The sequence below is a fragment of the Halichoerus grypus genome, chromosome 1, assembly GCF_964656455.1.
Source record: "Halichoerus grypus chromosome 1, mHalGry1.hap1.1, whole genome shotgun sequence".
Taxonomy (NCBI): Eukaryota; Metazoa; Chordata; class Mammalia; order Carnivora; family Phocidae; genus Halichoerus; species Halichoerus grypus.
Genome location: NC_135712.1, coordinates 123,288,172 through 123,302,144, shown reverse-complemented (window position 1 = coordinate 123,302,144; position 13,973 = coordinate 123,288,172). Strand labels below are relative to the sequence as shown.

At 33.5% G+C, this 13,973-nt stretch overlaps 1 protein-coding gene across 8 annotated transcripts in view; it reads left to right on the top strand.

The window, feature by feature from the left end:
* The window catches only part of PPP2R3A (protein phosphatase 2 regulatory subunit B''alpha), a 213,003-nt gene that overhangs the window by 184,953 nt on the left and 14,077 nt on the right, over positions 1–13,973 (top strand). For all 8 annotated transcript variants that reach the window (XM_078071623.1, XM_078071621.1, XM_078071627.1 and 5 more), the window contains 3 exons: positions 206–381; positions 1,120–1,238; positions 3,095–3,201. In XM_078071623.1, the coding sequence (XP_077927749.1) occupies positions 206–381; positions 1,120–1,238; positions 3,095–3,201 (402 nt within the window). The remainder of the gene's footprint in view (positions 1–205; positions 382–1,119; positions 1,239–3,094; positions 3,202–13,973) is intronic.

Below are 13,973 nucleotides of genomic sequence, written 5' to 3'. Positions count from 1 at the left end.
TCAGGTGTTAAAAGTAGCTGATTTGGGGGAAGGGAAAAAGGGATCTGCCAGTTTTTCTAACAAATTTTGTAAAACTATGTTTCTCTAAGTCTCAAGTATATATATACATACCTAACTTATTTTAAAAGAAACATGGGTGGTAATAAATCTGGGTGGATAAAGGACCTTTACCAGGCCATTGCTAATGAGTATCCTTATCTCCTAGCATTGAGTATTGGTTCCGCTGCATGGATGTGGATGGGGATGGTGTACTCTCCATGTATGAGCTAGAATACTTCTATGAAGAACAGTGTGAACGGATGGAAGCCATGGGCATTGAGCCCTTGCCATTCCATGATTTGCTGTGCCAGATGCTTGACCTGGTGAAGCCAGCTACCGATGGTAAGATTGAGTAAAAGGCCATTTGCACTTTTCACCTGTGTAACAGAGTGGGGCATTTAATCCTGGATTGTCCTAAATTATTTAACTTCCAGAGTCTTCCATACTGGCTTCCCAAATACAGAAATATTTAGATTTCTCCTTTACTATTAGTGTGGAACCAACAATCGATGGCAAATCCTATTTAAGAAATTTTTCCATAGAGGGGCGCCTGGGTGGCTCAGTTGGTTAAGCATCCAGCTCTTGATTTCAGCTCAGGTTATGATCTCAAGGTCGTGAGAGCGAGCCCTACATGGGGTTCCGTGCTCAGCGGGGAGTCTGCTTGAGATTCTCTCTCCCCTCCCTGTGCCCTGGCCCACTGCACTCTCAAGTAAATAAGTAAATCTTTAAAAAAAAAAAAAAATTGTCCCTAGAAACAGAAAGTAGATTAGTGATTGCCCAGGGCTTGGGGTAAGGGGAGTTGGGGAAGGTCTGCTTGATGGGTACGGAGTTTCCTTTTGAGGTGAAGAAATGTTATGGAATGCAATAGTAGTGATGGTTGCACAATATTGTGAAAGTACTAAAAGCCACAAATTATACACTAAAATGGTTAAAATGGTGAATTTTATGTCAGCTTTACCTCAAAAAAATGGGATATTGTATAATAAAATTAACATATACATATACTTTTAAACTTCAGTAAAAGATTTTTTTCATTTGCCAAAGCACTTCTTGAAATTTACTAGATTTTTTTTTACATAGGCAAAATAACGCTACGAGATCTGAAGAGATGCAGAATGGCACATATCTTTTATGACACTTTCTTTAATCTGGAGAAATACTTAGACCATGAACAGAGAGATCCCTTTGCGGTCCAGAAGGTACTGGTTTTAACTTCTACTTGAGGGCTCAGTATCAGGGGTTGTGTGCTACAGATAAAAATGATCTCTGCCTATAGGAATCTTGGTTTAAAGAGGTAACATTTAAAACATTTCATCACATACTGAAAAGAGAAAAATGGACCTAGAGCACATCTCTCCCCACAACTAATCTTCAAGTTTAGGTAACCTCCATCTGCCTATCATTGAGTGAACTGTATGGCCTGTGTACTTACATATATATTAGAAACTAGTTACAAAAGTTTGGGGATTAACATAACAATAAAAAAAAATTTAAAAAAATAAAAAAAATAAAAAATAAAAAAATAAAAAAAAAAGAAACTAGTTACAAAAGTTTAAAAAAAAATGTCCTGCCATATTTTAAAACAATATATCAATAGGCATATCTGTATTAGAAAGCATATTGGGGTTAACTATACCATTCATTTCCAGGATGACATGGTAAACAGCTTTCCCCATCATAATGAAAACTAGACATTCTCCATGATAGACAACCCTCAGATAATATACATTTTTTCAAGTGTTGATGATTGTTGTGCATGACTATCACTGTGAAGTCATTCTATACCTGAATAGAGATGAGCACCCTTCCCCATACACAAAAATCTGTGGACCCTCAAAAAACCCTGAACATCATATGGTCTATGTCCAAAAAAGGGGGGGGGGGCAGAAGATCAACACTTCCCTTCTATTCCTTATAATATAAAGTAAAAATTATGTTGATAGAAAAGGACTATTTCCATTGGTCCTACAGGAGTATAACTGCAGGAAACTTGCACAGTCTTTTCTTTTTCTTCCACATGTTGACCTAAATAGTAGTAACAATACAAAGATCACCTTCTAAAAACAAATACTCTGCACCTGATCTTGGGGCATATCACGCACATTATCACTAGCTTAAAGTCAGAATTATGTTTTATTGACTCAAAGGTGCCCATTATTTTATATACTTTTAAACAAGCACACAAAAAAATTGCCATTATAAATCTAAGATGTGTGTCAGTTTCAAAGATGTTATAAGGATGTGGTAGGAGTTCTTAAAATGGATTAAATATCATAACACATTGTATGGTCAATATTTAGGTATTTGCATTCTTCTAGGCATAATTAACCTTACATCTGAAGGCAGTGCTAACTCATTTTAATCATGGAAAAACTATTTTACCTGGAATATATAATCCAAGATCCTGTCCATATTGTAGAAGAAAAAGAAAATGTATAACCTTTTCCCCTTTCATTTCTTCTATTTGTGTTATAAATTTTACTTTATAAGAGGTGACAGTATATCAAGATTTATTCTGATCTGCAAAGAACATTTTTAGTCAGAAAGTGCTCAATAAATTCCAGACACTATGTTGAAGAGACATATGGTCAAATAAAGAAAAAAAGAACAAAAAGTAGCAATCAAGCAATTTGGGGAAGAAGGGCTGTTTCCAGGAAGATAGTACAGATGACATGGTATCTGAGCTGGCTTTTACAGGAGCAATAAAAATGTGCCAGAGGAAGGGATGGTATATTTCAGGTGCGCATATGCAAAAACCACAAGTCACTCCAGATAGCTGCTACGCAAAGTGCCAGGGAGAAGGGCCTGGGGAAAGTTCTCTGATTATAAGGCAAAAGAATCTAGACCTCAAGAATTAGCTGCCCAGGGGTTCACTATAATTTTGTGATTGGAGGCACAGAAATCACTTTAGGAGTGTTACTTTAGCACCTCTTTTTACATGTGAAGATGAAACATTTTTGGGTAGGTCATCACAAATGTTGTATATAACTAAAGAAAACCTATCTCCAATTCTTTGTCTTTGATTATTTTTGTTTCCTGTCCTCTTTGCAATCAGGATGTTGAGAATGAGGGACCTGAGCCTTCTGACTGGGACAGGTTTGCAGCTGAGGAATATGAGACTCTTGTTGCAGAGGAATCTGCCCAAGCACAGTTCCAGGAAGGGTGAGTGAGTCTCCCTGGGTCTTGTAAAACTTTTTTTAACAGGGGTAACCGTATCAGGAATATTAAAACCACCCTAAAAAATCAAACTAGTAATCCTTATTTTTGAATATCATAAAAATGAGTGATTATAACCAACTTTAGTTGAAAGAATTTTTCCCAGCAGTCTCCTCTTCCCTTCACTAATTTCCTGAAAACTCTTCCATGTCCCATTTCCTTTCATGGAGTTGTACTTTTCAGTGGAGGCTAAGATCATTGTGGAGTCATACTACAAGCCCTGTAAATACAGGATGAGGCTAAAAGAACTGAAGCTTTTTCAAATAATAAAGATGATCATGTTTAAAACAAATCTTTACCATATATGGTTTTGTGCATTCAACCCTGAACAAGAAGTTACTTCTACATGGAATTTATAATAGGGTATAATTCCATAAAGGGACCATGGTAAGAAATTATCTAAGACTTTCACTGCTTAGAACATTTCAGCAACTTTATAATTTGTTGGCTTTTTCCATCATCTTCTCAGGATTCCTTTAGCAGTTCCTCTAAGGCTCTTAATTAATCCTTATTATTAATGTAATACATTTTTTGAGTAGGTAATACATTCGTATGTTTTAATATTCAAAGAAACAAAAGGATAAATAGTAAAGTTTCTTGCTGCCCAGTTTTCCTTCCCAGAAGCAAATCACTGTGGTCATTTTCTTATGTACCCTTCCAAAGTCACTCCTCTCTATCCCACTCTATCTCATATATATGTATATATATACACACACACATATATATGCATACACACACACACACACATACATACATACATACATACATGCAAATACAGAGGTGCCTGGATGGCTCAGTCAGTTAAGCATTCAACTCTTGATCTCAGTTCAGGTGTCAATCTCAGGGTCATGAGTTCAAGCCCCGCATTGGGCTCCATGCTGGGCATGGAGCCTACGTTAAAAAAAAAAAAAAAAAATACACATATACATTCTTATATTTCTTTTTTCCCTTACACATACGTAACATATTACATTCATTGTTTAGTACCTAGCTTTTTCCACACTTGTATAAAGTTTCTGTTACACAAGATGAATAAGTTCTAGCGATCTGCTGTACAACATTGTACCTATAGTTAAAAATGTGGTATTATGCATTTTAAAATGTTAAGAGGATAAAGCTCATGTTAAGTCTTCCTACAAAATACACACACACAAGAATACAAGGGAAATTTTTGGAGGTGATGGGTATGTTTAGTACCTTGGTTGTGGTATCAAAGATGTATGCATATGTCCAAACTGATCAAGATGTATTCATTAAATGCATACAATTTTTTGTGTAACAATTAAACCTAAATAAAAACAATAACAAAGATTGGGAAAACAGTATCATAAACCAAAAACACTTGTATTTTATGATTACTAAGGTATAAATGAGGCTTCACAAGTATTTTGGGGCCTTGAGTGCATGAAGAAAAGTTTAAAAACCAGTAAACTGGAGATTATTCCATACATGTATCTAATGAATGTTCTGCACAATATTCTACTGTAAATAGTAACACCATTATTAGAATAGTTATGCCACTATTAGAAATATAATGTTCTAGTGAATAATCTTATATACATGTCATTTTATACATATATAGGACAAATTTCCAGAAGTATAGCAAACAGCATACTTGCAAAAACATAGGATTTTAGAGAAACCCACAAGAAATAATGCAGACACCCAGAACTAGAAACAGTTGGGAGCCATTTCCACCCCTAGGCCTAAAAGGACAAGGAGATAACCATCATCAGAACCCAAAAAGAGTAAGTACATGGAGAGAGTCAGCTAACAGGACTTGTAACCTTCAGTAATGTAATTTAGTCGAACTATGGCAAATCAGCTAAGAGCTATTAGAATAAATACCCAATTTCACTTTCCTCATATCCCCTAGTATCTTGCTAGCACTTCCCATTGACTTCCAATAAGAAACCACAAGGTAAGACAACTAATTGATGTGGTCCATTTGGATCAGCCTCCTGGGGCACAGAGCTAGGCAGAGAGTAGATCTAGAAGGATAAACATCAAATAAAATATCCAGCTCAGTACGTAATGTCAAATAGCCCTCTACAGAGATTATACATTTCACACCCATAACATTAAGTCTTCAATATCTTTTTGGAGAGTACTGAAGAAGCCATCGCCAAACCACTTTCTTTAAAGATTTCCTTAATATGCTTAGCCACAAAACTGGGGTCGAATTTTTATGTCATTGACCCTGAAACCCATAAAAATCATTCATCATTCATTGATTATTTTAAGTTTCACTGAATCAGAAGAGAAGACAGGCAAGTGGATTCACAAGCATGATCTAAAATTTTTTTGGCATTGAGCTTCCATAGTAGGACTTAGACTAAATTTACTTACAAAGCAGCATCACTACTGTTAAGAGCATGTGTGGATGTTTAGAATAAATAGATTGCCTCCAATTTTTCACTAATAGGAAGATTAATAAAATTATCCTACATATACATAGTGCAATTCCATGTAAACATTAAAAATCATTTTGTGGATATACTATTTCTTGACTATCATAAAGAAAAAGTGGAGATGTGGAGAAAGGCCTTAAAAGATCAAGAAAGATGGAATAACAAAGAACAAAATAAAGTAATAAGAAAGCAAATTAGGTATATGTAAGGAAAACAACAGGGATCTAACTTATATATATTAGAGGAATGTAGAAAAGAGGAAGAAATATATGTAAAACATCCTAGAAGTAATAACTGAAAATGGGAGGTAAAGAGGAGAAAGAAAATTTGTGTGTAAATTTCACTGGCAAAGCCTCCGTAGATATCCTTTAAAGCTGTAAGTCAAGTTGAGGGTTTAGGAATACTAATTAAAATAAACACTTGAAAAACCAAAGCCAGACTCTAAGTGTTCTAATTCAATCAGAAAACATATACACACAAAAGAAAAACACAGACCACAAAGCATAAAGATGACAGAACTAAAGCAAGTATTTTTAGATCAGTGAATGTAAAAGGAATAAACTCGCTTATTAAAAGAAAAGGATCCCATTTTGGAATGACAACAAAGGTTGAATTAAAAAAGAACGAACACTCAAAAAAAGCTATGCATCTGATAGCAGATTTTTGAAACAAAAATTCCAAAAAGAAAAGAAATTAGAGCCTATTATTTGTAGCCATAGTAAAATATTTCCTGAAAATAGATAAAATACCTTTGTGGGTTTTGTCCATAGACCATGTACAAAATACATATTAGACTATAAACAAAACTACAGTGGACTTCTAAATAGTAACTACAATTCAGACCAGCTTCTCATTTAAGGAGGTAGTCTGAAAGCATACTGTAGTTTCAGTCTCTCACGCCATTTAAAAATAAGAAATACAGAGTACCACTTAGGAAGAGAAATTTTCAGTGGACCGAAAGAAGGAAAACAGATGGGATCAGTTTGAAGAGGGAACCAGAGCTTAGGTTCTATGCAGGAGGATGGAGAAGATAATTGCTACAAATAAAGGAAGCAGCACTGAAGGGGGATCCGTACCTGAGTTTGACTGAAACCAAGAGCAAGAGGGAGACCAGAAGCAGCAGCCAGGTAGGTCAAACCTTTATATATCTCATCCTACCCCTAAAGGAAAGACAAAAAGCAAGAGTGTGGAATCTTGGAGCAGAGAGAAAGAAAGCAAGACCACCGAAATAACCACACCAGCAGCATGGCCCATCCATCTCTTCATTCTCATTGAAAATAGTAGTATCACATTGCCCCCTCCTAAGCAGCCAATGCAAACAGAGGCAGAAGTCTGTTTCCAACTACACAGAAAAGTGGATAAATATCAAGCAGTTGCAAATATCAGTAAAATACTCAACAAATGGAAGAACTTCCAACCCTTGGAAGGAGACTAGAGCAATCACAAGACCTCAAGTTGAGTATATTTACCATTTTTAGAGAGGTAAGAGAATATTGCACTCCTGAAACGAGACCGACCAGTTTCTTGGAAATTAAAAGAAAAAATTTTAAATGAAAACACAATCACTGGGCTGAATAATAAAAGGCACAGCTAAAAAGGTTTTGATTTGGGATATTGATTATGATACTGGGGTAAGAAATCCTTGCAGAAACCAGTAGAAATAATAGCCAGATAATTCCCAGAATTCTGTTTAAAAATATAAATATACACAGGAATCAGCAAATTTTTCTGGCCAGGTAGTGAATATTTTAGGTTTTACACTTCTGTCACAACTGTTTAGCTCTGGCATTGTGGTATGACAGTAGCCATAGAGAATATGTAAGCAAACGAATGTGGCTGTTTTCCAATAAAATTTTACTAATGCACCCTGATACAAACTTCCTATCATTTGCACATGTCATGAAATATTCTTTTGATTTTTTTTTTCAAATTTAAAAAAGCAAAACCATTCTTAGTTCACTGGGCTGTATCAAAAAAAGGTGGAGAGAGAGATTTGTCCCACAGACTGTAGTTTGCCAATTCTGTACTAGAGTGAAATTTCAGAACATAGAAGATATAAGGAAGAACTGAAAATCTACCGGAGACAAAAAACAGATTATCCACAAAGTGAATGGAAAAAGAAATGGACCAATATCGTTCAAATACTGCAAAAAAATAACTTTGAATCTAGAATTCTATCCCTATTTATATGTGAGGGCCCAATAAATTCATTTTCAGACATCCAAAGATGCAAAAAGTTTACCATCCACAGACTATCTATCTCTAAAAGAAATATTAAGGGATATTCTTCAGCAAGAAGGTAAATGGATTCTAGAGAAAACAGGGATGCAAGAAGTAATCATGAGCAACAATAGTAAAATTTATTCTTAGAAATAAATAAATATTGATCACATTTATACTGTTAAGAGTAAAAGGAGGTGAGGGTAATAAAGTATGAATCTTTATTAGAGTGGAGAATATTGATACTGATAAATTTATATTTCTCTAACAATGACTAGAGTTAAAGTATGTGTGTGAAAAATATAAGGTCAATCACTAAGAGAATAAAAGTGAAATGGAAAATTTTCTAATCAATTTTTAGAAAAAGACAAGTGGGAAAAAAATTACTAAAGAAAACTCAATCTACTAAAAGACGTATGTGTTAATCAGCATTCTTTTGGTGGCAAGTGACCTAACCTCGACTCAAATTGCCATAAACAAACAAACAAAAAAAGGAAATATTGGCTTACAGAACTGTAAAGTCCAGGGGTAGTACTGACTTTAGAGACTCAGGCTTTATCTCTTTCATCTCTTTCATAATGCTTTCCTTTCATCTTTTCACTCTTAGCAAGTTTTTCATATGTGGCAGCAAGATGATCACCTGATAGCTTCAAGTTCAAATAAAAGAGAAAATCCCTTTCCCTTATATCCCAACGAAAGCCTAGGATTTGTGTCTCTTTGACTCTAATTGGCTTAGTTTGGGTCCAATCCCTGAACCAATTCCTGAAGGAGTGAGGCCTAGAACTAGGCTTGTACATGATTCAGGTCCATCCAAACCATATGTTTTCCCAAGGGAAATTAGAGAATATGGCCTTAAAAAAGGGGAATGCTGTGCCAATAAAGGAACAGATGTCCCCTACAGTAAGAAAGAAGAGACACAAAGACAGTACAAAATAAATGGCCAGAATAAGTCCAAATATAGTATCAATCACAAAATTCACATTGGATTAAAAATTGAACTGTATACTATTAATTATTTCGATTCATCCCTAACACAGAGGTAAGAGTCAAATGAATAGTAACAGGGGTAAATCAGATATGGTAACATTAATGAGACAAGTAGAATTCAAAGCTTTAAAAGGGACTTTTCAGTAATTCAACAGTTGGCCATGAAAATAAGTTATGAACTTTATGCAGTATATAAATCTGATAGAAATACAAGGAAAAATTGGCATCCGCAGCCATGTAAAAACCAACAAATCAAATAGGCCAAAAAAAAATATAGAATTAGTAGGCTTTCATAGAGGTACTCAAAAGTATACCTGGTACCCAACAAATACACATGGAATCATCACAGAAGTGCCTATTAATTAAGGCATGAAGGAAATTGCAACAACTTAAAAATGTAAACTGAAATTAACAACTAAAAACTAAAATGCACATACCTAGAAAGTTAAAAATAAAGCTAAAAAAAATTCTTAATATATTTCAAAATAAGTGTTAAAGCAGAAGTCAAAATACAAAATACAAATTATAATCTTTCTAGAACTATGCATTATATTTATTAAAACCTATGGGATCTGGAGAAGGGGAAATTCTAAAGACTAAAATTCTTAAGACTAAAATAAATTGATGAGGCTATCCTCTCAAAATGCATGAAAAAGGATGACAAAATAGACCCAAGTACATAGAAAGAATTAAACCATTTTATTTAAACAAAAATAAATCTATTAATTTATAAACACACATACACACACACACAAAAACCATTCTATGTGCCAAGCACTGTTCTAAATATTTTAATTCACTGGGTGCTCACAAAAACCCTTTTTCATAGACGCTGTTATCCCCATTTTACAGATAGGAAAACTGAACCACAGAAGGTTAACTTGTCAAAACTACCAATATATTAAAGAATACATCATAAGTAAGTGGGTTTTATCCCAAGATTGCTTCAGTGGTTTAACTTTGTAAAATCTGTCATTAACAGACTGAAGATGAAAAAAAAACAACAAAATATAAACTGATTCTTTGAAGGCATATGATAAAATTTAGTACATTTTTTGGTATGGAAAAAAGTCTTAAAACTAAGCAAACTTAAGAGTAACTTGTTAATGATAAAGGTTATTAATCCCACACCCCAGAAATAACCAGCTAAAAATACAATAGGGAAAAATCCCATTCATTAATATCAAGAAAAAAGGTGACTTGGAAAATATATATGAAGAAAATACCAAATTTAACCAAAAGATACAATGACCATTTGCCATGTTAAGATTAATGTACTAAATTGATATAATCCCCCAGAATATATCATTGAACTTGATAAGCTAATTCTAAAATTCACATATATACAAGAATAGCAGTGAGTTTGGGAAAGAAAGGTATGGTGAGATACAGGATATGTATATGATAAAGATAGTATCTTAAATGTGTCAAGAAAAGACCAGTCAGTAAAATGTGTCTCTGTGGTGAGTGAAAAAAGTACATATTAAACTAATATCTGCATGTAAATAAATAGACTTTAAAAGCTTAAAGGAAATGGGAGAAATTTATGAGGAAATCACTTACAGATTTGAGTACATTTAAAAAGTGACAAATTATGTATCACAACCAAAAGGCAAACAAATTGGATTGCATCATATGACCAGTAGTGTTCTTTTATAAATCAGATTCTTTAAAATCAATTATAAGAACATAAATAATGACCACTTCTAAAACAGTCAAAAGACAGAAATTTCACCCAGGAAATAAACATGAAAATTCCCACTTCACCAATAGTGAAAATGCAAATAGTTATAGTTTGCATATATATTTGCAAATAGTTAATAGCCAATTTTAACAATTTTAAATGTATTTAAACATTTAACAGAGCCCCCAAAATATATGAAACAAAAATTGCCAGACAGTTCAACAATGACAGTTGGAGATTTCAACACTCCTCTTTCAGTAACTGATAGAACTAGAGACAATAAGGATACAGAAGACTTGAACAACACAATGTATTTTATCTAATCAATAGAGAACCCTCCACAAAACAACAGTAAAATATGCATTTTTTTCAAGTACACATGACCATATGATAAATGAATAAGATCCCATAAATTCAAATGGATTACAGTAAATAAAGTGTTTGACCATAATAGAATTAAAGTAGGAATCAGTAACAGGAATCTGGGAATCCCACAATATTTGGAAATTAAATAATACTTCTAAAGACACATGGGTCAAAAAGAAACCACAGGGAACTTAATAATTATCTTGAAATAAATGAAAATAAAAGAATATATGAAAATGTATGAGGTGCAGTTAAAGCAGTGTTTAGAGGAAGCCTCAGAAAGGTCTAACATCATAATATAAGCTTCTACTTTAAGAAGCTAGAAAAAGAGCAAACCAGACCCAAAATAAGTAGAAATAAGGAAATGATAAAGATCAAAGTAGAAATCCATGAAATAGAAAATAGGAAAACAATATGAAAGAATTCATGAAACCTAAAGTTGGCTCTTTGTAAAGATTTTTTTAAAGATAAATCTTTATCTGGATCAAGAAAAAAAGGCATATATTAACAAAATCAGGAATGGAAGAGGCAACACTATAGACACTACAGAACTTAAAATAATTATAAAGAAATATTATGAACAACTTTATCCCAATAAATTTCACACCTTAGATGAAATGGGACAAAATCCTAGAAAGACTCAAAGTACCAAAACTGATTCAAGAAGAAACAGACAATCAGAATAGACTATATCAAGTAAGGATAATGCATTGGTTATTAAAGGTCTCCACCAAAAGAAAAGTCTAGGTCCAGATGGTTTCACTGATAAATTCTGTCAAATAGTTGTTAAGGGGAAAAAAATAATACCAATCTTTCACAAATACTTTCAGACAATAACAGGAGGGAGTACTTCCAAACTTGTTTTATAAAGCCAATACTACCCTGATACCAAAGCCAGACAAAGATACACAAGAAATGAAAACTACAAACCAATATCCCTCAAGAGCATCAATATAAAAATTATTACAAAATATTAGCACATCAAATCCAGCAACATATAAAAAAGATTATATACTGTAAATGGGGCTTATCCTAGGAACAGAATGCTGGCTGGCTGATATCCAAAAATCTATTAATACACCATATTAATAAATGACAAAAAACAGTCATCTCCATGGACACACAAAAAAGCATTTGACAAATTCCAACATCCATTCACAATAACTTTTACCCATGTAAGGATAGAAGGGAACTTCCTTAACCAGATAAAAGGCATCTAGAGTTAACATCATACTTACAGTGGAAAATTGAATGCCTTCCCCCTGAGATCAAGAACAAAGTAGGGATGTTTCTACTCAACATTGCAACTGAGGGTCCTATGTTTTGCAGTAAGACAAGAAAAAGACTTTGAAAGTATTCAGATTGTAAAGGAAGCAGTGAAACTATCTATTCATAAATTACATAACTTTGAAGCAGAAAATACTTCAGATAAAAGACCTGAAGCAGAATCTACCTGAAAGCTACCAGAACTAATGAGTTAGTAGTTAGCAAGATCTCAGAATACAAGTTCAATATACAAAAATTAGTTGTATTTCCATATACTAGCAGTGAACACCAGTAGGGAAATTCAAATAAAAAGAATAATTCTGTTCACATTAGCATCAAAAGGAACAAAATATTTAAGAATAAATATAACCAAAGAACTATAATACTTGCACACTGAAAACTGCAAAAATAATGCTGACCTAAATTGGATTAGAAAGTTAAGAACTGTTGAAATGTCAGTTCCCACAAATCTACAGATTTAACGAATTCCATATTAAAATCCCTGCAGGCTTTTGTTGTAGTAATTAGCAAACTGATCCTAAAATTTATGTAGAAATGCAAAATACCTAGAATAGCCACACTTTCTTTTAAAGGAACAAAATTGAAGGACTTAGGCTGCCTGATTTCAAAATTTACTATAAAGCAAACAATTGAGACATTGTAGCATTGGCATGTATAAAAATAGATTAAACACTCTAGAAATAGACCCTAATATGGATGGCCAATTAATTTTCAACCAGTGGAGAAGTCTTCAAAAATGACGTTGAAATCATTGGATATCCACATGCCAAAAAAAAAGACCCCCAATCCATACCTCATACCATATACAAAAATAACTCAAAATGGATAAAAGACCTAAATGTGAGAGCAGAAACTCTAAAACTTCTAGAATAAAACAGGAGAAAATCATTGTGACCTTGAGTTAAGCAAGAGGAATAAAAATAAATTGGGCTTCCTTCAGAATTAAAAACTATTGTTCCTCAAAAGGCACCATTAAGAAAATGAAAAGACTGAGAGAAGATATTCCCTAAACATCCTGATAAAGGACTTATGTCCAAAATATGTAAAGAATCCTTACAGCTCAATAATAAAAAGACTAATAACCTAACTTTTACAGAGACAAAAGATCTAAATAAACACAACTAAATTAGAGATTCGAACAGCAAATAGTTATATGAAAAGATGTTCTATATTGTTAGACATTAGGAAAATGCAAATTAAAACCACAATGAGATATACCACACAGCCACTAGACCAACTAAAATCACTAGTTGACCATGATGTGGAGAAGCTGGAACCTCATACATTGGACTGATGGGGATGTAAAATTATATAGCCTCTTTAGAAGAGTTTGGCAATTTGTTAACAAGTAAACATGCACTCATCATGTGAATCAGCAGTTCCACTCCTAGGAATCTGCCTAAGAAAAATGTTCACCCAAAGACTTGTACATGAATGTTTACAGCAGCATTATTCATAGTTGCCCAAAACTGAAAATAATCCAAATATCCATCAAACTGGTGAATTGATAAAATATAGTATATCCATAAGATGGAATGATACTCAGCAATAAAAGGAATGAACTATTGATAAACACAGTAGGGATGGATCTTAAAATAAACTAAGTGAAAGAAGCTAGACAAAAAAGTATAACCCATTTTGATTCCATTTATTTAAAATTCTAGAAAATGCAAATTAATCTATCATGACAGCAAATAGTGGTTACCTGGGGAGGGGAGCAGTGATTATATAAGGGGCATGAGTAGACTTTGGTTGGGAGGCGG